Source organism: Meles meles, chromosome 18 (assembly GCF_922984935.1).
Source record: "Meles meles chromosome 18, mMelMel3.1 paternal haplotype, whole genome shotgun sequence".
Taxonomy (NCBI): domain Eukaryota; kingdom Metazoa; phylum Chordata; class Mammalia; order Carnivora; family Mustelidae; genus Meles; species Meles meles.
In genome coordinates this window covers 2912248-2938278 of record NC_060083.1, presented here as the reverse complement: position 1 = coordinate 2938278, position 26031 = coordinate 2912248, and the positions used below count along the sequence as shown (strand labels likewise).

General features: G+C 45.2%; 1 protein-coding gene across 1 annotated transcript; it reads right to left on the bottom strand.

Annotated features, from left to right (window-relative positions):
• Positions 1-288: 288 nt before the first annotated feature.
• Positions 289-26031, bottom strand: TVP23C (trans-golgi network vesicle protein 23 homolog C). The gene is made up of 7 exons (XM_045986067.1): positions 25949-26031; positions 19237-19319; positions 17803-17947; positions 12770-12859; positions 11310-11441; positions 4169-4297; positions 289-1482 (listed from the first exon to the last, which is right to left on the bottom strand). Exons 1-7 carry the CDS (start codon positions 25958-25960, stop codon positions 1456-1458), a joined length of 618 nt encoding a protein of 205 aa, XP_045842023.1. The 5' UTR covers positions 25961-26031; the 3' UTR covers positions 289-1455.

The window sequence follows — 26031 nt, the reverse complement described above, 5'->3', positions numbered from 1 at the left end:
AGACGTCAGACTCTCAGCTCTAGAGCTTTCCAATTCAACACACGTCTTTACGCGGTATCCACTTTCCTCACCAGACGACTATAAGCAAAATGGCAAATAAACAGTTTAATTTAATTAATGATTTCTAAGAAAGCAAAAGACATTCAGAGATAAATACTTCCTCTAAAAACCATAAATATCCTGGTGGGTGGCACTCGATAAACCTGAAATCCCGTTTAATCAGCTGTAAACAGGTATCACGCATTACTGGTTTGCCGTCGGGATGAACAGAGATTACACGTGTTGAAGTGCTTCGTAAACAGGAGAGTTTTATGCAAATATGAAGTTATGCACCTTCGACGCTATCACTCCAATAAAGACACTTATTCAATTAAACATCTTTGTAAAATTTTTAACAATGTATAAATACATCCCACAAAATAATCTGTTGGTTAAAAGACACCAACAAAGTTTACAGAACCTACAACGGAATTTAGAGACTCCTACAACTGCTTGTAGATTGTTACATATATTGCTTTAAGAAATACCAATAATACAAAGGCATGATTTACAATATCCCCATTATAGCAAGAAAAAAAAATAGATTCATACAATAAAATGTCTTTTAGGCATTTATTATGCCAAGTATTTAAATGATTATTCTCACTAGGACATAAGAATAATACTCTTTTAGTGATAAAAGACAGATTTCATTAGGCCAAGGCCCACTGACGAGTTTCCAAGAAGTTCTAAAGTAAAATCTGGCTATCCCTTCCAAAAAATAAATAGAACAGCAGCAATCTCTAAGAATCCCCTAAACAGAAACTGTGAAAATTCCATTTACATTAATTGGGCCTTAAGTACATGAGTTATTATAAATAAAAATAGAATTTACAAACTAGTTAACCACTAGCCCAAATTTGATTTCTACCTGCCTGTGAGTGCCTAAGATAAGAAGTTTCATCATGAAGTATATATTAACTTGTAAGATTAACAATTATCTCTAACTTACATGTAAGCCGAAGTGCTTACTTTTACCACAGAAGCAAAACCTTCTTCTGACAATAATTTACAGAAATAATATGGACACACCTAGAGTTCTGCGACAGACCGAGAACATCCCCTATATTCTACGCATCCGAATACAAAGGTCTCCACTACATACGTACATGAACGCACTCTCAGTAACTGGGGATCTGCGGACATGACAGGACTACGTGCACACATACATAACCACGAACCACTTTTGACAATGTTCCTGGCCACGCCATACTTCCACGCCCCAAAATGCTAGAAAGAGAATAAAAACTCTGTATGAAAACTACCTTCCCATTTGTTTAAAGTAGATTTTAGAATGGAAAAACAAACCCAACACTCCTCTTTGCAACGTGTACTGAGTTCCAAGAGCCCCAGAGTCAAGAATCTCTTCAGCTGTTCCCCGGTGTAACGGGACACACGAGCTTGCTCTCACTCTCTTCAGGAAGTCTGCTCATCTCCGGTGTTCTGAAAAAGAGAACTCCTTCAGACTGAGAGCTCTTCTACTTGACGTGCCAGCCTCCAAAGCACTAGGAAAACATCCCATGTCTGTAAGCAGGGCCAGCTACTACGCTACCTTACAGAGCATGGCCCAATCATTTTAAAAATGATGGACACGCGGGGCGCCTGGGTGGCTCAGTTGGTTGGGCGACTGCCTTCGGCTCAGGTCATGATCCTAGAGTCCGGGGATTGAGCCCCGCATCGGGCTCCCTGCTTGGCAGGGGAGTCTGCTTCTCCCGCTGACCTCTCTCCTCTCATGCTCTCTCTCTCTCTCAAATAAATAAATAAGATCTTTTTAAAAAAATAAATTTAAAAAATTTAAAAATTAATTAAAAAAAAAAATGATGGACGTGCGGAGAAGTACACCAAAGGATCCCCTGAGATGTCCCGCAAGTCCGTCTCCTGTTAAGCAGAATACCAGCAGGTGCCAGGCAAGCTACCTGTGCTATGTCAGGGTCAAGGCTCTATTTCCCTGTAGTCCATGTCCCTCCCTGCTTCAGAAACACTAAAAATCCGAAGGGAAAAAACTATTCAACGCACACTCGACAATTACCATACAGTGGACCCCTGCAACATTGTATCTGGGACTGTGCAAAAATCCCTCAGGAGGAGAATCGTGTCCCTGCAAGATTATTCATTTTCTGGACTTTTCATCATTTATACAAGAGAAACTGTAGAATGGAAAGAACAATGAATTTCAAAAGAGCTGGGGTGGGTGAGGCCTTAACTAAGTGCCATGTATTAGCTGTATATCCTTAAGAAGTCACTCTGTCAGGGCCCCAGCCATCTGAATGTAGTCCCAGGACCGCGAGCGTCACTGTCCCTGGAGCACACCCATCTGGGAACTTGCAAGACATGCAAATTGTAAGACCCTGCGGGGTTAACTCTGGGGGTAGGACTCCGCAATCTTTGTTTCAGCCCTGCAGGGGGTTCTTAGGCAGGTTCAAGGTTGAAAAACCACTGTCCTGTGTAACATTACCTGCCCGACCTCCTGCCCTTAACCAATGTGAGGTATCCCAGAAAGTACCCCGTCAAGTCTCCCGAGGGATTTAACCATAACTATTCACCTATGAATAGTACTTATTCCACTGAAACCCCTGATTTAAATCTTCACACGGGGAACTAGAGCAAAACCTTTACGTTCTAAAAAACAAACAAACAAATCTGAGTACTCTACAACAATCTTTAATGATAGATTCTTATGTCTCTACTTGTTCTGACCATAAATCCGAAAATCTTAACATACGTTCTCCAAAACTTCATTTAGAGCCACCAGAATTAATGGAAAACTACTGAACTTAAGGTAGTTCTTTAAAAATAAGTTGTTATCAATGACAGTTTGTCCCTGGTTTTAAAATAATTTCAGGGCAGGGAGCCTGGGTGGCTCCGTCGGACTCTTGATTTCAGCTCCAGTCATGATTTCGAAGTCATGAGATCGAGCCCCGCATCAGGCTCCGTGCTGAGCATGGACCCTGCTTAAGATTCTCTCTCTCCGGAGTGCCTGGGTGGCTCAGTGGGTTAAGCCCTCTGCCTTCGGCTCAGGTCATGATCCCAGGGTCCTGGAATCGAGCCCCACATCGGGCTCTGCTCAGCAGGGAACCTGCTTCCCCCTCTCTCTGCCTACTTGTGATCTCTCTCTGTCAAATAAATAAAAATCTTTTAAAAAAAAAGATTCTCTCTCTCCAAGGGGAACCCTCCTACACTGCTGGTGGGAATGCAAGCTAGTGCAGTCACTCTGGAAAACAGCATGGAAGTTCCTCAAAAAGTTGAAAATAGAGCTACCCTACGACCCAGCAATTGCACTACTGGGTATTTACCCTAAAGATACAAATGTAGTGATCCGAGGGGGCACATGCATCCGAATGTTTATAGCAGCAATGTCCACAATAGCCAAACTATAGAAAGAACCTAGATGTCCATCAACAGATGAATGGATAAAGAAGATGTGGTATATATACACAATGGAATACTATGCAGCCATCAAAAGAAATGAAATCTTGCCATTTGCGACGACGTGGATGGAACTAGAGGGAATTATGCTGAGTGAAATTAGTCAATCGGAGAAAGACAACTATCATATGATCTCCCTGATATGAGGAAGTGGAGATGCAACGTGGGAGGTTTGAGGGGTAGGAAAATAATAAATAAACAAGATGGGATCGGGAGGGAGACAAACCATAAGAGACTCTTAATCTCACAAAATAAACTGAGGGTTGCCGGGAGAAGGGGGGTAGGGAGAGGGTGGGGGTTTATGGACATTGGGGAGTGTATGTGCCATGGTGAGTGCTGTGAAGTGTGTAAACCTGGCGATTCACAGACCTGTACCCCTGGGGCTAATAATACATTATATGTTAATTTAAAAATTTTAGAAAATTATTTTTAAAAAAAGATTCTCTCTCTGCCCCTCTCCCCTGACCCCTCCCATTTTCTTCTTTAAAAAAAATACAAATAATAAATAATTTTCCCAAAGAAATAATAAATAAAATAATAAGTAAGATTTCAGGGCACTGACAATACATTTCTAGAATGTCCTAAAAGTCAAGAGTAATTAACATAAATTTATCATCATCTCACACTTAAAGTTTTTGAAGTATTTCCTAAAAATCTAACTGTAAGAATCAGTCACTGACCCTCACATCCAGAAAACACTTACTTGTCTTAAAAACTGCTTTCCAAGATAAGATGTAGCCATGTTGGTTAAATTCTTCCTGCTGCCCACTTTGCACCTGATGTAACCATACAGGTTGGCACCTTGTAGCACCACACCCATGATAACCACCGCCTGGGAAAGAAAAAATAATCAGTGGTTACTGGCCTAAGACAGCCTGACCTTCCTCTGTGTCAAAAAACAACAACAAAAAAAAAACACAACAAAACAAAGCAGACCATCATGGAAAAGAGAAGGAAAAGGAAATTCATGGGTGGGGCTTGTGTCAATGAGACTCCTTAACCTGACAGAACAGACCCATCCAGTACCTGCTGAGCACAAGGCACTCACATCCACCCAACATATATTAATTACACACATATGCTATACACCAGGCCCCTTGCTGCCCCCTGGGGATGCAACGAAGGGACCATTCTCTCTCTAGGATTTTCCATGGGTCTGCAAATAAAGATACAAAAGTAAGTAAATGAGTTTCAGAAGAGGCTCAAACGTTATTATTCCTTTAAGAATTGTGAAGAATGGGGCGCCTGGGTGGCTCAGTGGGTTAAGCCGCTGCCTTCGGCTCAGGTCATGATCTCGGGGTCCTGGGATCGAGTCCCGCATCAGGCTCTCTGCTCAGCAGCAAGCCTGCTTTCCTCTCTCTCTCTGCCTGCCTCTCTGTCTACTTGTCCTCTCTCTCTGTCAAATAAATAAATAAAATCTTTAAAAAAAAAAAAAAGAATTGTGAAGAATGGTCAGGAGATCAAGCTTTCTCAGTTTATTAACTGAGAGCATGCAGAGGGGAATCTCCACTCTAGGCGAGCGTGTATCAATGGGTGTTGGCCTCCTGTGAGGAGTGGGGTGCGGGGGGGCACTAGGAGGAAACACACTTTGGCACAGTGGCTCCTTCCTTGGGGCCACATTTGGGAACCTGCGCATGACCCTACTAAGATCATTAAAGACAGTGAGTAAGAAACTCAAGCCTCCTCTTTAAAGATTACAGAAGAGGGGCGCCTGGGTGGCTCAGTTGGTTAAGCGACTGCCTTCAGCTCAGGTCACGATCCTGGGGTCCTGGGATCGAGTCTCGCACAGGGCTCCCTGCCCAGCAAGGAGTCTGCTTCTCCCTTTCCTTTTGCCCCTTTCCCTGTTTGTTCTCTCTCTCTCTCAAATAAATAAATAAAATAAAATAAAATAAAATAAAGATTATGGAAGAAAAGTTAATTAGGACAATGTGAGGAGGTCCCACAGTTACTCTACAACAGGGGTGGGCAAAGTTTGTCTGTTAGACGCTTTGTGGGCCATGTGATCTCTGTTGCAAACACTCCGCTCTGCCATCCCAGTCCAAGAGCAGCCACAGACAACACGTAAACAAACAGGCAAGGCTGGGTTCCACTAAAAAGTTACAAAAGCAGGTGCTGGGCTAGATTTGGCGCACAGGCCATAGTCTGCCAAGGTCTGCCCTAGAATAAACTCATCAACCCGTCTGCTGTTAAAAGGGTCACCCGGGAAGTGTTTCTATGTGAAAAAGCAACACACCAATCCACACTTACTCTCCTTAACCTTTAATAAGCTGTGCAGTTGATTTTAAGGACATTAAAGGCTTTAAGTGTTTAATTAAGGAACAGATACAAATTCCTAGGAAAAGTGGAATTGCACGTGTTGTTTAAAACTTGTGTTTCGGGGTGCCTGGGTGGCTCAGTCGTTAGGCATGGGATCGAACCCCACATGGGGCTTCCTGTTCCGAGGGAAGCCTGCTTCTCCCTCTCCTGCTTCCCCTGCTTGTGTTCTCTCTTTCTCTCTGTCAAATAAATAAATAAAATAAAATTTTAAAAAAAAAACTTGTGTTTCACAGAAATAAATACGTTAGAATTATACAAGGTTGTCAGTTACTAAATAAACATGGAACTGTATTTTTATTTAAATAAAACTTCTCATGCTTCTCAAAGCGGGACACTCCTAACATGCTAGGGACCAGCAATCACAGACAGAGCATGGGTCCTACAACAAATTTCAAAATCTATTTATAAGTTAAAACAAGCAGACATCTGGTTTAAGATGGTATAGTGAAGCCAGACATCAAGAGCTCTCTATCCCTAATACAGAAGAGATTTTAAAAACACACAGGTTAGGGGCGCCTGGGTGGCTCAGTGGGTTAAAGCCTCTGCCTTCGGCTCAGGTCATGATCCCAGGGTCCTGGGATCGAGCCCCGCATCGGGCTCTCTGCTCGGCGGGGAGCCTGCTTCCCCCTCTCTCTCTCTCTACCTGCGTCTCTGCCTACTTGTGATCTGTCAAATAAATGAATAAAATCTTTAAAAAAAAAAAAAAAACACACAGGTTAAAAAGAGATTTTCAAAAATAGATTTGGGCGCCTGGGTGGCTCAGTTGGTTAAGCAACTGCTTTCGGCTCAGGTCATGGTCCCGGAGTCCCGGGATCGAGTCCCGCATCGGGCTCCCAGCTCCATGGGAGTCTGCTTCTCCCTCTGACCTTCTCCCCTCTCATGCTTTCTCTCCCTCCCTCTCTCTCTCAAATGGATAAATAAAATCTTTAAAAAAAAAAAAAAAACAGGTTTAAAATAAAAGGCAAATAAGCCAGTATTAATAAACATTTAAGGGGCACCTGGGTGGCTCAGTGGGTTAAAGCCTCTGCCTTCGGCTCAGGTCATGATCCCAGGGTCCTGGGATCGAGCCCCGCATCCGGCTCTCTGCTCAGCAGGGAGCCTGCTTCTCCCTCTCTCTCTGTCTGCCTCTCTGCCTACTTGTGATCTCTGTCTCTCAAATAAATAAATAAAAATCTTTTAAAAAATTAAAAAATAAACATTTAAAAAGGGGGAAGGGGCTGGTGGTCGGAGAAAGAACCAGCTTGGTATTGCTCTACACAACTCCTCTCTCTCCAAAGACCCTCTAACGGAAATTTCAATGATGATCACTGCCCCCCAATATGTTGGCCAAAGTCCAAAGGATCCAGACAGCCCTGAGAAAAAATTCAGAGACCTGCCTCCCAACCACCCACCACGCAACACAGGCACCTGCTCCCAGCAGCCTGCCACAAGATGCCCCCTGGCGAGGAGAAGGAGAAGCAACACAGAAGGACCAGCCATCATCAAGCCCATGTTCTCAGTGGGACAGGGGAGGCAGACGTTCCCAGAGAACCTGATAATGGGATCCCAAACCACCTTCCTTGTAACCTTTCCCAGCTGTTTTAGGGAAGTGGAACCAGGGCTAGGGAAGGACTGGGCTGACTCCCCCAGGCGGATGCTAGGGCTCCGAAGCCTCACGAACTATCTAAAGTAGGAAGGTAGCACCAGCACGGAGCACACAGCCACCAGGAGAAAGAACCACACAACCTTAGAGAGGGCAAAACCCAAACAAGCTAGTGAGGAAGCCAGAGGCCAGGCTGTGTCCTCCACCTCACACCTACGCCTCAGACCACCAAAGCCAGAGTTCTGGCTCCACCTCAGAGCAAAGCCCAGACGTCTCAGATGCCACCCGGAGGCGGTCAAGGAGAAATCACCCACACGAAGCCAGCACGGAGAGGAGGTTGAGACAGAGCAGCTACCGTGAGCATGAGCAACGTGGAGAGGGGAAGAGGGAAAGGCATCCATGCAAAATTACAGAGGAGGAGGAAGACGATGACGACGACAATGATGAAGAAGGAGGAGGAAGAGGAGGAGGAGAAAGTGAAAATGATGAGGAGGAAGATGATGGTGGAGGAGGAGGAGAAAATAGTAAGAAAGGAATATAACACGTAAAAGGTGAAGAATCTATTCCGAAAGAAATACCGCCCACCAAAATAAGACCATTTCTGGGAACACTGCACCTACGAAGAACCCAAAGATCAGAATTCAAAGGAGTGCGAAGGTTAACGCAGGACAAGAGGAGATGAAAACGGGGCTGGCAGCGCTAAGGAGCTGCAGATCGAAGCGGCTGCCACCCGCCCGCTGGGAGTGACCCAGTGTCCTCGCCCCTGTGTTCTCCAGCATGTTCCACCAGCACAGAAGCTCCACCAGAGCCTGGCGGGCCACCAACCGCACCTCGGGGCCTGGAACAGCTCTGGCATCTGGAAAAGTCCTAAGAAGACTTGCAGACTGAATATGCAGAAAGGAAAAAAATGAAAGAGGAACAGATAAAAACGACCCAACAGAGAGATAACTTGTCCCTCAGAATCCGAGAAGCCCAAAAATCGAACATAAATGAATGTAAACACTTGACAAAAGACAACTATCCTGACTCAAAGCAAAACCAGCATTGACATATTCAAGGAGTACAGTTTCCAGAAAAATCAACATAGAAAGATAAACATAAGGATACTCTGGAATTTTTTTAGCACTCAAGAATTAAAAAAACAGGGCGCCTGGGTGGCTCAGTGGTTTAAGCTGCTGCCTTCAGCTCAGGTCATGATCTCGGGGTTCTGGGATCGAGTCCCACATCGGGCTCTCTGCTCAGCGGGGAGCCTGCTTCCCTCTCACTCTCTGTCTGCCTCTCTGCCTACTTATGATCTCTGTCAAATAAATAAATAAAATCTTTAAAAAAAAAAAAAGAATTAAAAAAACAGTTCTTCATTTGGGGAGAGAAATGATGCACTCACTTACGTGCAGGCTAAGTGAACCTGGCCTCAGATTTCTCTGCAATATTCAATAGAAGAAAATGATGATGTAATGTCTTCTAAAGGCTGCAAGAAAGAACCTTTGACTCACCCTGTCACATCATCAATCAAGAATGAAGTCAACAGGGAGCGTCTGGCTGGCTTAGTTGGTAGAAAGTGCGACTCCTGATCTCACTGTGGTCAAGTTAGAGCCCGGCTTTGGGTGTAGACATTACTTAAAAATAAAAATTAGTAATAAAAAAATAAAAATAAAAATAAAAGAATGACACCAACAGATTTACATTTTTTTCCAAGTAGGCTCCAAGCCCAGCATGGAGCCCAACACAGGACTTGAACTCACAACCCAGAGATCAAGACCTGAACTGAGGTTCAAGAGTCAGATGTTCAACCAAATGAGCCACCCAGGTACCCCAACAGGCTCATATCCTTAAATATGACAGAGTCAAAGGAAAATAGCACCTACAAATTCTCTGGAAAAAAAAAAAAAAAAATCACCCAGCAAGGAAATTTAGCCAACCAGGAGGTCAAAGGAAAAGCTGCAGGTAACCCAACTGAATCAGTGTATTTAAATAGATCAAAGAATGAACACCCAGTAAGACACATCATTTCAAAAGGTCTAACTGTTACACCTTGACAACAAAACTCATACTGGAGCAAATACAACTTGGGCAAGAGCAAGGGAAGAAACAAGAGAAGGGACAGAGAGTGTTTATCTATTTCCTTTCTGACCGCTAGAGGTCAAGAAACAGGTTTAAGCACCAAACTTAAAACAACTAAAATTAGCCTATAATCATCAGAAATCCAAAGGCGGAGGCAGGACGAGAAGTGGGAGAAAGCATGGCTGTTAAGTGTGCCATCCTTCCCAGCAGGAAACCAAGACATACTACGTTTCCCAATCCACAAAAGAGGGTGTGATGCAAATATAAAGTAAGAGAGACCTACTAGAAAAACTAAAAATACGCAATAAACCTCCCAAATTCCAAAAGGGGAAGTATGTATATTAATACACAAAGAAAAAAAGGCCTATATAGCAAAACAAAGATAAGAAAATATTTAAAATATGGGAAAAAAACATAAGCCAAAACATGCCTGGTATCAATAAATGTTAAGTGAGATAAACTCAACTATGAAATGAACAAGAATCACGGTTTGGGTCAAGTGAGAGATTATATTTTCCAAAGATGGTAGCAATAACATCGGTTCCACGTGCTTTTCTAGAACGTTCACATTCCCCCCATCAAGCTACACAGCTTAATTCCCATTCCCTTGAATGTGGATGGGTGGCAAAAGTGATGATTTCTGAGCCTAGATTGTTGCCACGGCCCGAGTTGCAACTTCCGAAAATTCTAGTGTTGAAATACTAACCCCAGCACATCAGAATGTCACTGTATCTGGAGAAAGCATTTTTAAAGAAGTAATTAAGGTAAAACGGGGTCACCAGGGTAGACCCTAACCCAGTACCCAGTTCAATAAGCTCCAATCAAACATGTTTACAAGGACTGGTGTCCTTGTAAAAAGAGATTAGGACACAGACACGTGTCCTAATCTCTTTTGGAGGAAAGACCAATGAAGACATGAGGGAAAGACGGCCACCCGCAAGCCAAGGAAAGAGGCCTCAGAAAGACGAAATCAAACTGGCCAACATCTTAATCTGGGGCTTCTCGCCTCCAAAACTGTGAGAAAATGAAGTTCTGGTGTTTAAGGCCCCCAGAAGGCAGTACTTTGTTACGGCAGCTGGAGAAAACTCACACAGTGTAAAGGGCAATTCAACTGCTGAACTGAGACACTCCCAGTGGGAGCTGTGACCCTCCACGGAAGCATTCTAACTGCCATGAGGCCGCCCTGCTGTGAGGACGTGCTACGTGGCCATATAGGAACAATGCCAAGAGGCCGTGGGACTTCACAAACAGGCAATGGCTCCAGCCGCTCCAGCCACTGGCTGACTGCAACCACGTGGACCCCAACCCACAACCTCCCAGACAAGCCCCCCTCAGCCCCGGTTCCTGAACCAGAGAAACTGTGAGAGATAATAAAAAAAAAATTTATTTTATTATTTTATAAGTTACTTTATTATTTTATTTGTTATTTATACTTTATTTGTAGCTTGATGGGGGAAATAAAAATTTATTTTTAAGCCACTACGTTCTGGGAAGATTTACGATATCCGCAACAGCCAGCCAGAACAAGTTACCAACTAATATTTTCAGAGAAGACCCCTCTGTTAGTTCCAAACTAAGCTAAACATGTTTGATTGGAGTGAACATCCACCAAGATAATACTGTGATAAATATACGGTAACCTCTGTACAAGGTGGGTTAAGTCAAAATTCTGGAAGGCCCTAGGAGAATCGGTGAAAAATCGGTGTTTAAGAGGATTCTGCTCTCCAGCTCTGAGAAAAGCAGAGTTGGGGAACAGAACTTGGGAAATGCATAAGGGACCCATTCAAGACGGGTCCCTAAGGTTAACAGAGATGGTTGCTTCTGGTGATTACCCATCAGACATGCTAGGAAATCAATCAGGACATCCTCACAGATGGATACTCACCAACCACTTCACTCTGAAGGAGAAGAGCGCGCTAAAGGCAAATATGACCCACAGCACTGGGCAGGCAATGAGTCCTAACCAAAAGATTCTTGATTCGGCCTCGGAAACAGTTTTACTCTCTTGAGCGGACACCTAAGAAAGAGCATGAACTTAATAACCAGTACTGTAGTATTTATCAGTAGAAAGTTTCACATTTTTCATGAAAATACTTAAGTCTAAAATCTGAATAAATTAATAAAGATGACCCAAGTCCCAAGTTAGGAATCCCCTCCCCCTCCCCCCAAAGAACAGCTGTTATATCTACCATTATTTAATTTTAGGAACTGGCTTAATATGCTTTAACCCAAGAATTTTTTTTTTTATTTTCAGGGCAGAACGGACCGTCTGTCATGATACAAGACATGGGTAAAGGTAAAGGTTGTTTCTGACGGGCTTCTGTTCAATTCTCCCTGTTCCTGCCTGTTTATTAATAAGGAAGCTTTGAATCACACTCTATGAGCTAAGCATCAAGACAATCAAGGCTACAGCCATCCTGGAGACTAAAAGGTCATGTCAGGGCTCAGAGAAAGAAATGGAACCAGGGGATTTTGGACGATGCCAAAATGTCTTAGCAATACCCAGAAATTTTAAAGGGTGCTGAATTGCTTCCATATAGATCTTATAATATAAAGGAACATGGGCTTATCACTCAACACAAGACTGCCTTCTCAGAGGTGGAACCTGTCAAGGCCCTTCTAAGCAGAAGGCAAACAACTTAATTAGTAGTGTTCACCAAGAATTCTGTCCTCTGCCTCCCATGCAGATTCCACAGGGAAACTGAATGTTCGCTACAGATAGGCAGGCTAACCCAAAACAGGTCGGCTTCCCCGAGGGCTCCCAAAGGCAGAAGCTTAAAGAACACTGTTCTCGTTGATTCAGATTTTCTCGGTCTACTTGTAATCCCTCTTTTTCTTTTTCTTTTCCCTGCCCACACAAGCAAGTGGGCCGTGCATTGCAGCAAGGACAGAGGCGCTAATGGAAGCATTATCTGCTGACAGGGACAGATCCCTGGAGAGACCAGCACAGCAACACGAAGCCGAGGGTCCCAGGACCCCGAGACCATGACCCGAGCCGAAGGCAGCGGCTTAATCCACTGAGCCACCCAGGCGCCCCTCAGAGGTCCTTTTCGTGGGTCCTCAGAGGTCCTGTTATCAGCAGCCCCTGATAAGCAGCTTAGCACACAGAACAAACTCGGACCCAAAATCCTTCCTCGGGGGCTTCTTTCCTGCACGGGCTTTACCTCCAGTCTCAACTAGACAGAAAAGCGCAGTTTGAGAAGGCCGTCTGGTTTAGTGCCCACGGGCCAAGGGATCTGGGGTAGTACTTTTAATCCTGAATACTTCACCCATAAGTACGCAAATGTAATCTGCACATAACTTACTGAATGAGATTTTGGGAGGAAAAAAAAAAGTGTAGTTTACCTTCCTGGACTCAAACACCCAATGGCTTTTTCCATCTTCGTCTATATGATTCCACCAACGCAGCCCAACCATGAGTCTACCTGTGACATTCTGGTAAAGATTAATATAAACACACGCATTTTAAAAGCATTGTTTAAAGAACTACCACGAGGTCATATTTTAATGTAACGTACCACAAACCAAAAAAATCTTCAGCTTTATCTCCCATAACACCCAGTTAACAAAGACCACCACACACCAGGCCTGGACAAAATAAATAAATAAATAAATAAAGATAATGCAACAGCAGGACCAGCAGGGGTTGGGGCGACAGGGTAAGCTTGTCACTAAATATCACCCTTCTTCTTCTCATGAATTCTTGCCCTTTCTTCCAATTTCCTAATGTGTTCCTTTTTTTTTTTTTTTTTAAGATTTTATTTGGAGAGAAAGAGAGCATGAGTTGGGGGTTGGGAGGGGTGGGCAGAGGCAGAGGGAGAAGCAGACTCCCCATTGAGCAGGGAGCCCAATACGGGACTCCATCCCAGGACCCTGGGACCATGACCTGAGCTGAAGGCAGAGGCTTCTCCGACTGAGAGACCTGGGCGACCTTAATGTGTTCCTAAGCCCCGTGCTCTCTAGCTGCTGACACCTACTTGTTCCTATGTATCCTAACTGCAGCTACATATATTTTATAACTGTGTATCTCTAAAAATGGTTGCTCTGGGTACCTGGGTGGCTCAGTGGGTTAAGCATCTGCCTTTGGCTCAGGTCACGACCCCAGCATCCTGGGATCGAGCCCGTATCGGGCTCCCTGCTCCGTGGGGTGCGGCTTCTCCCTCTGCCTCTGCTGCTCCCTGCTTGTGCACTCTCTGTCAAATAAATAAATAAAATCTTTTAAAAAATTAAAAATGGTTACTCTGGACTGAATGGCTCTATCCCCCCAAAATTCATACACTGAAACGTTAACCACCTCCCCTCCCCCACACTGCCAACACCACATGGTGGCATTAGGTCAGGCCTTTGTGCAGCGATCGGGATCAGATTGGGTCCATAGCACGGAGCCTTCTTGAATGGGGCTGGTACCCTTCTAAGAGTCAGGAGAGCTCACTTCCTCTCCCTGCTCTGCCATGGGAGGATAAAAAGAAAACTGGCAGTCTGGAACCCAGAGGAAGGCCCTCACCAGAAGCTGACCATCCCGGCACTCTGACCTGGCACTCCTGGCCTCTAGAACTTCCAAAATAAGTTCTTGGGGCGCCTGGGTGGTTCAGTCGGTTACGCATCTGCCTTCAGCTCAGGTCATGGTCTTCCTGTTCAGTGGGGAGTCTGCTTCTCCCTTGCCCTCTAAGCTCTCTCTCTCTCTCTCACACACACACACAAATAAATCAATCTTGAAAGAAAGAAAGAGAGGGAGGGAAGGAGGGAAGCGAAGTTCCTATCATTTATAAGCCACCAGGCTATGGGACTGTTGGAACAAAGCAGCCCAAACTAAACAATGGTCATACACTAGCCCTCATTTAGTACCTCAAAGGTACCAAACCCCTTCCTCTTACTAAAGTAACAAATTACTCTGAGAGCTCTCTCAAGGTCTATCTACTCAACTAGTATTTATTGAGCACTTACTCTGTGCTGCTAATAAAATGGTGACTAACAGAAACCATCCCTGCCCTCACGGAGCTTCAAGCGTTACGTGGAAGAGAGGCAGTTGAGCAACACAAAAACAAAACGCACTGCCACCAGCTGAGTAAGTGTGGTGAGGGAGAAGCGAGGGACACCTCAAGAGGCTAGCGGGGAAATCTGATGAACACTGCAAGTCAGAAAATGTGTCCCTGAGGAGTCAACTTTGGGAACAAAATTTAAAGGATAAGCAGGAATCACTCACTAATACAGATTTTTGGTGAGAGGTGTTCACTACCAGATTCAAGGGTTCTGTGAACTTGGGTGAGGAAAAAAATGCTCTTTATTTTCACTGACTTTGGGCTGAAATTTAGTTTGTCTTTAAATTATGAATGGAAACAATAAACCACAGTAGAATTAACAGCACCAGTGACTCGGACCTCTAAAAACCACGGATATTTTTCACATTGTATTACACTTGGTGCAGTTACCACAAAACAGTGCTTATGCTCACCACGGCGTTGGAAGCAATCAGATCTGCCTCTAGATCTTGTTATTTAATGCATTCATAAAGACGTACATGTACAAAACCAGAAATTTCTCTTTTTAATGTTTTCATTGTATCTCAATATAAGTGACTTTCTTTGTAATCTTGTGTATTTTCTTTCAAGTGCAGTCATGGGACACCTGGGCGGCTCAGTCATTAAGCGTCTGGCTTTGGCTCAGGTCCTGATCCCAGGGTCCTGGGATCGAGCCCCACGTCAGGCTCCTAGCTCAGCTGGAAGCCTGCTTCTCCTCCCACTCCCCCTTCTTGTGTTCCCTCTCTCGCTGTGTCTCTGTGTCAAATAAATTAAAAAGGAGAAGGAGAAGGAGGAGGAGGAGGAGGAAGGGGGGAGGAGGACGAAGGGGGGGAGAAGGGAATGTTTATAAATAAATAACTAGAAGCACTTGTAGCTTCATGAGATCGTGAAACCGGCGGCACAAAAAAGGTTAGGAATCCTGGGGTTAAGGTGATCTGGGAGTGAGAACATTCCAGGACAAACGGTGGGCACAGAGCCCTAGGGAAGAAGAAACATCTATGGATTTATGGGACTTAGTGACGGACCGGATAAGGAATAGGAAGAAGGGACTCCTCCATCTCTCGTTTGCTCAGGTTAAAAACCAGTCATTCGAGGCCGCAGGAAAGGGAGCTCAGGTGGAAGTGCGACATCTTGGGGCCAGAAGAATAGTGCGATGTCCCACAGGCTGAATGTGAGGTCCTTCAAGACAACTCGCTAAGTGAAAACCGAGCAGACAGCTCTGCCCAGGTGAGGACAAGCCTGGACTGGAGATCCAGGTCTGAGGGCCACACGGCTCACGGACAAGCAACCAGAATCAGAAGCACAGATGGTACTGATCAGGAAAGGAATACAGAAAAAAGGAAAAAGAGGCTTCAGACCAAAATTCTTATTATAGAAATGCTAATACTGAAAAGCTAAGGAAGAGGAGAGAGCCAGCGGTGAAGCCAGAGGACAGCCAGGGGTCTATTTTACTGGCATTTTCGAACAACACCTCTTAGAATACTTTCAAACTCCTTTCCCATTTTCCCATTCTTTACTTTTCTGCTTTGAGCATTAGATTATTTTCCAAATTTCTCTCTGGCTTATTGTTTTTGTTTTTGAACCTTCTGGACCTCTAATAAAATTTTTTTAAAAAAGCCTTTAACCTACTGTTTTTCCTCCAAGTTCAGCCTTAGACACATTCTGAAAGTTTCAATATAGGTAATCATCATCATGAATGTATAAATAATCTGTATTTATAGTCTATTTCCTGTTTAAGCCAAGAGCTTTCAGCAGGTTGGCTTTTATTTGTAATTTGTATTTTGAAAAACATTTTTTTTCCTTAGTTTTTAGTTTTACTGCACTAGACTAGAAAACAGAGCCTTTCTGAGGAACTCATCTGGGTCTCCTTCACAGTGAAATTTGATTTTACCAAATCCATTTAACAATCTTCCTATTCTTGACCTCTTCATTTTGCATCATATCCCAACAGCTTGGGTATCTCTAGGTAATTCTGCCACAGATAAAAGAGTGACACTTTATACGCCCTTTTTTAGGAAGGAAGGAAGGATAAGTTTATTAGAAAATATATTTGGGGCCACATGTTTTAAAACCCTAAGCCCAGAAAGATTTAATTATTTTATTATATAAGAACTGGGAAATGACCAGGAAGAACCGACCAAAGGCCATGTTCTATTTAGCTAAACAGAAATTGCATGAACAACAAAAAGACACATTCCTCAAAACAAAACTGTGACCAGGATACAGTAAACAGTACAGAGCATAAAGCAACAAAAGAAATTCAAAGAAATACAAGCTAAAGACAGTACAAAAGAAAAGCCGAAATAAAGGAAATCTTTATAATCTTCATTCTCCGTGTTTTGCGGCCTATGGAAGCTGGCCACCACCAAGCCAGCCACTCCTGGTGTCTGAAAGAATCAGGAGGTCTAAAATGGCAGGGCTGGTGGCTGTGAATGGATCTGTAACATCTTCCTGGTCTCTGAATCAATACACGTCTCTAAAATTCCAAAATTAGCTTTGGCCTTTGTTGCTGTTGTTATCTTTGACTTTTTTCCCCCACCATTTTACTATGAAAATTTCCAAAAACACAGAAAAGTCAAATTTTACAGTGACCACCCACATACCTGCCACTAGAGACTACATTTAGTATTTTACTAGTTACTTTAACACATGTCCACCTATCGAGGTACCTGTCTATCCATCCATCTTCCTACCTGTCACTGCGTTTGAGTTTAAAGCCATTTCTTACTACCTCCCATCCCTTCCAACAGGGTTTCTCAACCTCAGCGCTATGGATATTTGGGGCCAGATAATTCTTTGTTGAAGGGACTGTACTGTGCATTTTAACATGTTCAGCAGCATCCCTGGCCTCTACCCACCAGATGTCAACAAAGCACCTCCTCCAACCCCAGCTGTGATGATCAAAAATGTCTTCAGACATGGACAAACGTCCTCTGTGGGACAAAATTGGTCCTGGTTGAAAAACCTCCCTAAAACACACAGGAACCTTTGCAAAGGGTGCACATTCCTTAAGAACTTGTGCGTGACCTATCCTGGGCCCTTATCCAGAAATCACACACAGCACGCCTACAGGTGTGGTCTGAATGAGAAGCAGTATACAGGCTCCACGGCTACTAGTCACATTTTGTCTGTTTAATTTTAAAGCCAACGTAGTCTGACATAAGGCACAGAAAAGTCAGCAGTATAATAACCCACGTGTGATCTGATGACAATAACACAAAATGAGGGCCGAGGTAGACAATGAAAAGATACACTAACACAAATCCAAATTGCTAAGGGTCATTTTTTTTTTCACAGTTCATGCATCATTCAATCTTATCACATTAAACACAATGTTAAAATAAAAACGATCAAACCTACCTTGACTGCCCAAAAGTCACATGACAACAACAAGATAATTGTCACCATACAGGCAATAAAGCTGCTGCTGAACAATTCACAGAGAAGATAGACTACAATCGCACTGACGCGAAAGAATAAATGGAAAAACGATGCCACTGGGTGTCTGAAAACCAAAACATAACAAAAGAAACGCAATTACATTTCACCACGGGTACTGCACACGGAGATGAACAACGTTTCAGCTGTGACGTAACCATGCAGAGTTTTGTCAAAACAGAAGAGAGGACTGGAGGAAGAAGCAGATCGCCTGCTTTTCTGTGTTTTAAGTCCCCTTTTTGACTAGGCCCTGCTGTCACAGAAAATACACTAAGGAACCAGGACTTTAACACCTCACTGAATATGAACTTTCACAAAACATATAATGAGAAACTTTGCCAAGCTTGGAAAATTAAGGAAACTATACTCTTGGGATTCAATCCGATTTTCACATAAAAAACTAATTCAGGGGTGCCTGGCTGGCTCAGTCAGAAGAGCATGTGACTCTTGATCTTGGGGTCATGAGTTCAAGCCCCTTGTTAGGCGCAGAGATTACTTAAAAAATAAAAATAAAAGAATTCCTGGGCCCTCACAAATCACTTCAGGCTTAAAGGCAAAGTAACTATCAGGTAGACTTGTTTTTGCTTTTTAACAGCTTTATTGAGGTATAATCCACATACCATAGATTGTGTATTTAAAGTATATACACCAGTGGGTTCTTTGGTATATTCACAGAACAGTGCAATCATCACCACAATCACATTTAGGACTTCTTCATTACCCCCAAAGGCAACTGTATACGCACTGGCAGTCCCTCCTCATCACCCGGAACCCCCCCTCTCCAGCCATCAGCCACCACTCATGTCCCGCTGTCTCTACAGATTTGCCTATTGTGGACGTTTCACATTGATGAAATCATACAATATGCGGTCTTTTGTGCCTGGCATCCCTCACTCAGCATGCTTTCAAAGGTCAGGGGCAATTTGATGGCAGTAAGTGAATTTCTTTAGAGGGAACTAAATTTGGAATAGAAGTATGTCTGGCTTGACACGTTCATGTTATTTTATAGATAAAAGATGTGATTCTGAAATTCGCACAATAAATCAAAACAGAACAGGTCTCCAGAAACTAAAGAAATGGTGCATTTCTATTTCTATGGTGCAGCTTGAAGTACAAACACCAGTGTTCACAAAAATGGATTCACAGATATGAAAGCTCGGCACTGAGTACAATTCCATAGGCCAGTTATTCTCAAAGAAAATCTGAAATGTCCTCTTTGTCTCAGACCAAAGCTGAAACTAGCCATGTCCACGACTCACAAGTACGTAACCACCACTCTGCCCTGAATCCCATCAGCTGGCTCCCGCCTACACACAGAACAGCACCGGGTACCCACACACTCTTACGTCTTCCTACCTGATCCTGGATTTTTTTGGTCTGTTAGCTGTCTCCTCTTCTGCATCAAACAGGGAAACATCCTCGGTGTCATCATTACTGTCCTAGCAGGAAAATTGAATATCCATGAAGCAAGATGAAATTCAGTACTCGCTTGCCTCCTACACAAAAGGCAGCGCGCTATTCCAAATGGTGGAGAAAAGTAAGGCACGGTCACGGACACTGGAGAATTGACAAGCCAGGGAAAGGGCATCCCGGGATCATCTGGCAAGTAGCCACCGCTCCCCCGCTGCTGAGCCCCATGAGAAGCCCCTGGGGTTCAATGATGCTCCTGCAAACTTCCCCCGTGCACTCTCGGCTGCTCTCTCACCAGTCGCAGAGAAAGCAGAGACCATCGGAGGACAAATCTGATGCTTTTGGCTCCTTCACGAAATCACCTGCCTGCACCCTTGTTTCCCTGAACTCTTCTCACCATTTGTACCTCACTTTGTATCCACGGTGAAAGCAGCTGTTGGGCTTGGAATCTCTTCTTTTCCTGCCTCCTCGGGGGCTTCCTCCATCAATTTCCCCTTCCCTTACACTTTCTTGTATCTGTGGGTCTTTCTGCATCTTACCAATCAGCAAATGAACTTTTTCAGAGGTCATTTATTGCCTGAAAAAGATGTTCTGAAAACCCTGATCCTGATGTCCACAACAGCCATAATATGGAAAGAGCCCAGATGTCCATCAACTGATGAATGGCTAAAGATGTGGGGTGTGTACGTACACACACACACACAATTACTCAGCCATCAAAAAGAATGAAATCTTGCCATCTGCAACAGTGTGGACTGAGCTAAAAGGTACTGTGCTAAGCGAAGTAAGTCAAAGGAAGACAATTATCATATGATCTCACTCATATGTGGAATTTAAGAAATAAAACAAATAAACACAGGAACAGAAGAAAAAACAAGTCGAAAACAGAGAGGAAGAGTGTCTGGGTGGCTCAGTCAGTTAAGCATCTGCCTTTGGCTCAGGTCATGATCCCAAGGTCCTGGGACTGAGTCCCACATAGCTCCCCATGCCTAGGAGGGAGTCTGCGTCTCCCTCTGCCTCTGCCCCTCCACGCTGCACACGCGCGTGCACTCTTTCTCTCTGTCAAATAAATAAATAAATAGAATGCTGAAAGAAGAGAGAGAGGCAAACCCTAAAAGACTCTTTAACTACAGGAAACAAACTGAGGGCTGCTGGAGGGGAGGGGGATGGAGGGATGGGGTAACTGGGTGACGGGCATTAAGGAGGGCACGTGATGTGACCAGCACTGGTGTTACATGCAACTGACGAACCACTGAATTCTACCCCTGCAACAAGTAATACTGTATACGTTAATTAAACTGAGTTCAAATTTTAAAAACAAAAAACCCTGATCCTGAACCTCCGCTTCTACCTTTCGCTCTCCTCCCAGGGCATTCCTCCCTTTCACGGCCTCAGACTCGAAGGGTGGCTCACCCCTCAACTCACTGTTTCAGCCTCAACCACGACGAACCCTCCCTGACACCTGGCCTAGGGCCAGCCACCCACCACTCACCTGCCCTTAGCTCATCCCTGCCAACTCCAGCCCCTCATGCACCCACAGAGCCATTCTAACAGGAAGGTCACACCATGTCATTCCCCTCTGCAAATGTTTTCAACGGCTCTCCTACATGTCTCGGATAAAACTTAACTCCTCCACGTACAGTACGAGACACGTCATGATCTTCTGACTCTCCCTCCCACCGGGCAGTACCACAACGCCGCTACGACATGTTCTCTGAACACACCATGGCTCCCATCTGTCTGCCTTTCACGTGTGTTCCCTGCCCAGAAGGCTCTTCCCTTCTCCATCCCCTACATAGCTCAGCAGGCAACACCAGATCCAGCTTTCAAAGTTCAGCTAAAATACTGAAAGAGCTGAGACACTCTCCCTGCAATCCCCAGGCCTCCCGTTTCCCATGTTCCCACAGCACCAGGACGAATGTCCACTTGCACAACCATGTCAGGGTATCTTCAGGTCTCCAAGGACCACCTCCATCTAGACTCCAAGCCACGGGAGAGCAGGGAGTGTCACTGTAAGTCCTAGTGTCCAGCAGAGCACGCGGCCAGGCAGTACAATTTTTATCGAAGGCATGAGCAAATGCGCAAAGGAGGCAACTGCAGGCTGTGATCGGAGTCGGGAGAAATACAAGTGCAAATGGGAGCACAGGGAAGGAAGAGAATCATTTCTACTCCAGGGTTCTGGAGGAGAGCATTTGTGTTGGGTGTGGACAGAGCAAGGAGGTCTCCTGCTCAGTCCAGTCCCTTGACTAGGTAGATTTTCAAAGGCAGAGAGTGGAAACACACAGGTATGTGCAGGGAATGGCCAAGGAGCCCAGAGATGCAGCGTGTGAGCTAACGATGTGTGATGTGTGCGCTAAAGCTTTAAAAGGAAAATGGAGGCGCCTGGGTGACTCAGTGGGTTAAAGCCTCTGCCTTCAGCTCAGGTCATGACCCCAGGGTCCTGGGATCGAGCCCCGCATCAGGCTCTCTGCTCAGCAGGGAGCCTGCTTCCCCCCCAACCTCTGCCTGCCTCTCTGCCAACTTGTGATCTCTGTCAAATAAATAGATAAAATCTTTTTAAAAAGTAAAAATAAAAGGAAAATGAGGGCACCTGGGTGGCTCAGTGGGTTAAAGCCTCTGCCTTCTGCTCAGGTCATGATCCCAGGGTGCTGGGATCGAGCCCCGCATTGGGCTCTCTGCTCAGCGGGGAACCTGCTTCCTCCTCTCTCTCTGCCTGCCTCTCTGCCTACTTGTGATCTCTGTCTGTCAATTAAATTTTTAAAAAAATAATAAATCTTTTAAAAAATAAAATGAAAATGGACTCAGAGATATGAGACCAGTGGTTCTCAACTTTAGTTTACAGGCTGGAATTGCTTGGGGTGCTTTCAAAAAGAAAAAGAAAAAGCCTGATGCCTGGTCCCCTTGAATTACAAGATTCAGATGTAACTGGTCTGGAGTGTGGTCTATGTATCTGGATTTTTTTTAAGCCCCCAGATGATAACAATCTGCAGACAAGATTGAGATCCACCGTATGAGCCTATGGACTAAAAAACTGAGACTTCACCCTTGATCGCAACAGTCCAATCTATACCCAGCAGCCAGGGTGACCGTTCACACTTCGATCATATCATCCTCCTACTGAAAACCCAGAGGACTTTGACTGAAAAACTGACTACCTATCAGGACCCATCATGATCTGGCCCTGCCCACGAGGACCTTAACTCGGGCTACTTACTCTGCCTTCTGGACCTGTGACAGACTGAATAATGCTTCCTCTCCCTCCTGCCAAAGACATCCTGGTTCTAATGACTGGAACTTGTAAATGTGTAAATTTACTTAGCAAAAAGATTTTTTGGATATGCGATCGAATTAAGGATCTTGAGAGGGGAAGAACATTCTATTCTGGTGGGCCCAATGACGTCATTACATTGGTCTTCATAGAGGAACACAAGAGGGTCAGAGAGGGCACCGAGATCATGAAAAGCAGAATTCAGAGATAAAGAGAGAAAGATCTGAAAATGCTGTGCTGCTGATTTTGAAGCTTGAGAAGACCATCAGCCAAGGAATGCAGGTGGCTTCTAGAAGCTGGAGAAGGCAAAGACGAATCTAAGATTCTCCCCTAAAGCCTCCAGAAGAAACACAGCCCAGTCAATACCTTGATGCTAGTTAGCCCTTATGACTCATTTTGGACTTGTGACCCAAACTGTGACATGATAAATTTGTATGAAGCCACTACATTTATGGTAATCTACAGCAACAGGAAATCTATACAGTAACTAAGCCCCTGCCAGACTAGTCTCCTTTTTAGTTCCTTAAACATGCCAAACTTGCACCCCACTGGGTCATTTTACATTTGTTCTATCTAGAATACTCTTTCCTCTCATCCTGTTCTTTGAAAGACTGGCTTATTCTCATTAAATACTGAGTGCCAGGCACGGTTTTAAGTGGTACAGCCTGAATAAAAAAGACAAATAGTTCTGCACTTTTGGAGATGCATTTACTAAGATGGGGAAGGCTGTGGGCACAACATCAGGGTGAAATCGGGAGTTTGATTTTGGACATTTAAGCTGAAGATGCTGGTTTAAGGATTTTTTTTTTAATTGAGAAGGGGAACCATTAGTGTGTTCTGCACATAAGACTATCATATTCCAATTCAGGTGTTAAAAGGAAAATTCTGGCTACTGTATGGAAAATCTGGGAGGGAGACGGAAAGATAAAGGCACAAAGCTGTAAGGCTGGTTTGGGAGGCCAATCCAATAAGGGTGCCAAGAAGTAATGGTTTGGTCTAGGGTGGACACAGTGCAGGTGGTGAAACACATCCAAATTCAAGTAGAAATGAGGGGCACCTGGGTGGCTCACTCAGTTAAGCATCTGCCTTTGGCTCAGGTCACGATCCCAGCATCCGGGGACCGAGCTCTGCATTGGGCTCCCTGCTCAGTGGCGAGTCTGCCTCACCCCCTGCTCATGCTTGTGCGCGCTCGCTCTCTCTCTCAAATAAATAAATAAATAAAATTTTTAAAAAATAAAAGTGGAAATGACAGGATTTGCTGACGGGTTGAATGTGGGAGTAAGAGAAAAGAAGATTCCAAAGTTTTTGTCCTGAATGGCTAAAAATGAAGGCACCAAGACAGACTCTGAGCACACCAATATCTAGAGATCAAAAAGATGAGAAGGAATAAACAGGTTGAAGGTTGAATAAGAAGGTTGAAAAGGAAGTGCTCAGTAGTAGGAGCTGAACCAGGAGCTGCTGTCCTGGAAGCCAAGTGAAGAAAGTGTTTCCAAGAGGAGGAACAGAACAACGGTGTGAAATGCTGCTCACAAGCAGGATGAAAATCACACAGACCACTGTCTTTCTAGGGGATCAGCAGTGACGGCATTAAGAGCAGTTTCAAGATGGCAGAGGGAAGGGGGAGAAAACCAAAGTAGACTGAACACAAGAGAGAACACAAGTAAGAGACAAGTATACATAAATCTTAAGGAACAAAGAATGGGGGGAAGGCTGGAAGGGGACGTAGAATGAAGTTTTTCTTTTTTACAAGACATTAAAGCACAATTACATGGTAACTTAAACAAGCTTTTTTTTTTTAAGATTTTATTTATTTATTTGACAGAGAGAGATCACAAGTAGGCAGAGAGGCAGGCAGAGAGAGAGGGGGAAGCAGGCTCCCTGCTGAGCAGAGAGCCCGATGCGGGGCTCCATCCCAGGACCCTGAGATCATGACCTGAGCCAAAGGCAGAGGCTTAACTAACACTGAGCCACCCAGGCGCCTTTTTTTTTTTTTTAAGTAGGCTCCACCCAGCAGAGCCCAACTCAAGACCCTGAGATCAAGACCGGAGCTGAGATCAAGGGGCAGACGCTTAAGCAACTGAGCCACCCAGGTACCCCTTAAGCTTTTAAAAATGAAAACACAAAACAAAACAAAAACAAAAAAACACCTGATGCAGAAGAGCCAAGGGAGAATTGCTGGAGCACTGCCTTCCAGCGGACCAGAGGGCACGAAAGCAGTGCACAAGTAGAGGGCACGACCTAAGGGTGGAGCACAGACCGGAAAAAGAAGGCAGAGTCTATGGGAGATCAAGAGCACCGACGCAGACGGCAGATGCTGTGAAATTCTCTTCCGATGGCTTCCACTTTCCCAGAGACAGGAGAGGCAGGGGACAAGGGGAAAATGTGGGAGGTCTGAAGAATGAGAAATCTCAGGAGCTTCCGGGGCCGCGGTGACGACTGCCGGGCAGCATTAAGAGCCCACGTGAGGTTCACGGTCCACACTTAGCGTGGGAACAGTCGGTAGGGTTGCGTGGTTTTCCCCAGGCTCCTTCAGCCTGGGTGCAGGTTCCGAAAGCCGAATCTAACCAACACTGGATCTTCTCCACTCGAGCGACCTCCTCAGTGGTCTTTCCTGATCATCAATGCTAAAGGCGTCCTACTTCTCAAATTCTTGCTGCGACATCACTGTCGTCGCTAACTTTACCTAACTCCGCTCCCCAACGCACCCCCAAGCCCCCAGCCCCCGGCACCAGGAACCTGTCTGCACCGTTCGCGACCCTACCCCACGGCCCAGAACAGGGAGTGCCTGGGCCACAGCAATCCCTAACAAAAAAACACCTATATCCTTGAGGGAAAGTGCACTAAAAACAGTAAAAAGGTTTTAACTTTAAATTTGCCGTACTCATCGCTGGTCGTAAACCTGTAAACTAATTAATTCTAAGGGGACAGACGTGATCGCCGAAGTGACAAGCAATCACCACCAGCGTCACTTCGGCGACGGACACTTGAAGGCTAGGCCCTGGCGGGGTCTCCTACTCCCACAGCACCGCGGTGCACCCCTGAGTCCCCGACCGGCGGGGGACTTCACAGAGACCGCCAGCAACTTCGCTTTCCGCAGCACAGCGCCCGAGCGACTCAGCGCCCTGCACAGCCCGCAGCTGTCCCTCCGACGCGCAGCCGGCCACCGTCCTCCTCCGCAAGAGGTCTCGGGGCCGCAGGCGGCGCTCCCCAGACAGCGCCCGCGGCCCTCCGCCCACGCGCGCCCCACCCCGTTGAACCCCGGCCCCCGGCTCGGGCGGCTAGTGGGGCCGCGGGTACAACGGCCCTGGGTCGTCAGACTCGCGCCCCTCGGACCCCGCGGACCCGGCGCCCAGCCACACCCACCCTCACAGAGCGCGCTCAGACCCTCACCTGCGGCAACATGACGGCCCTGCACCAGCCCCACTTCCGGGAGCCACGTCGGCGTCGCCACGGGAGGGGAGGAGCAAAGGACC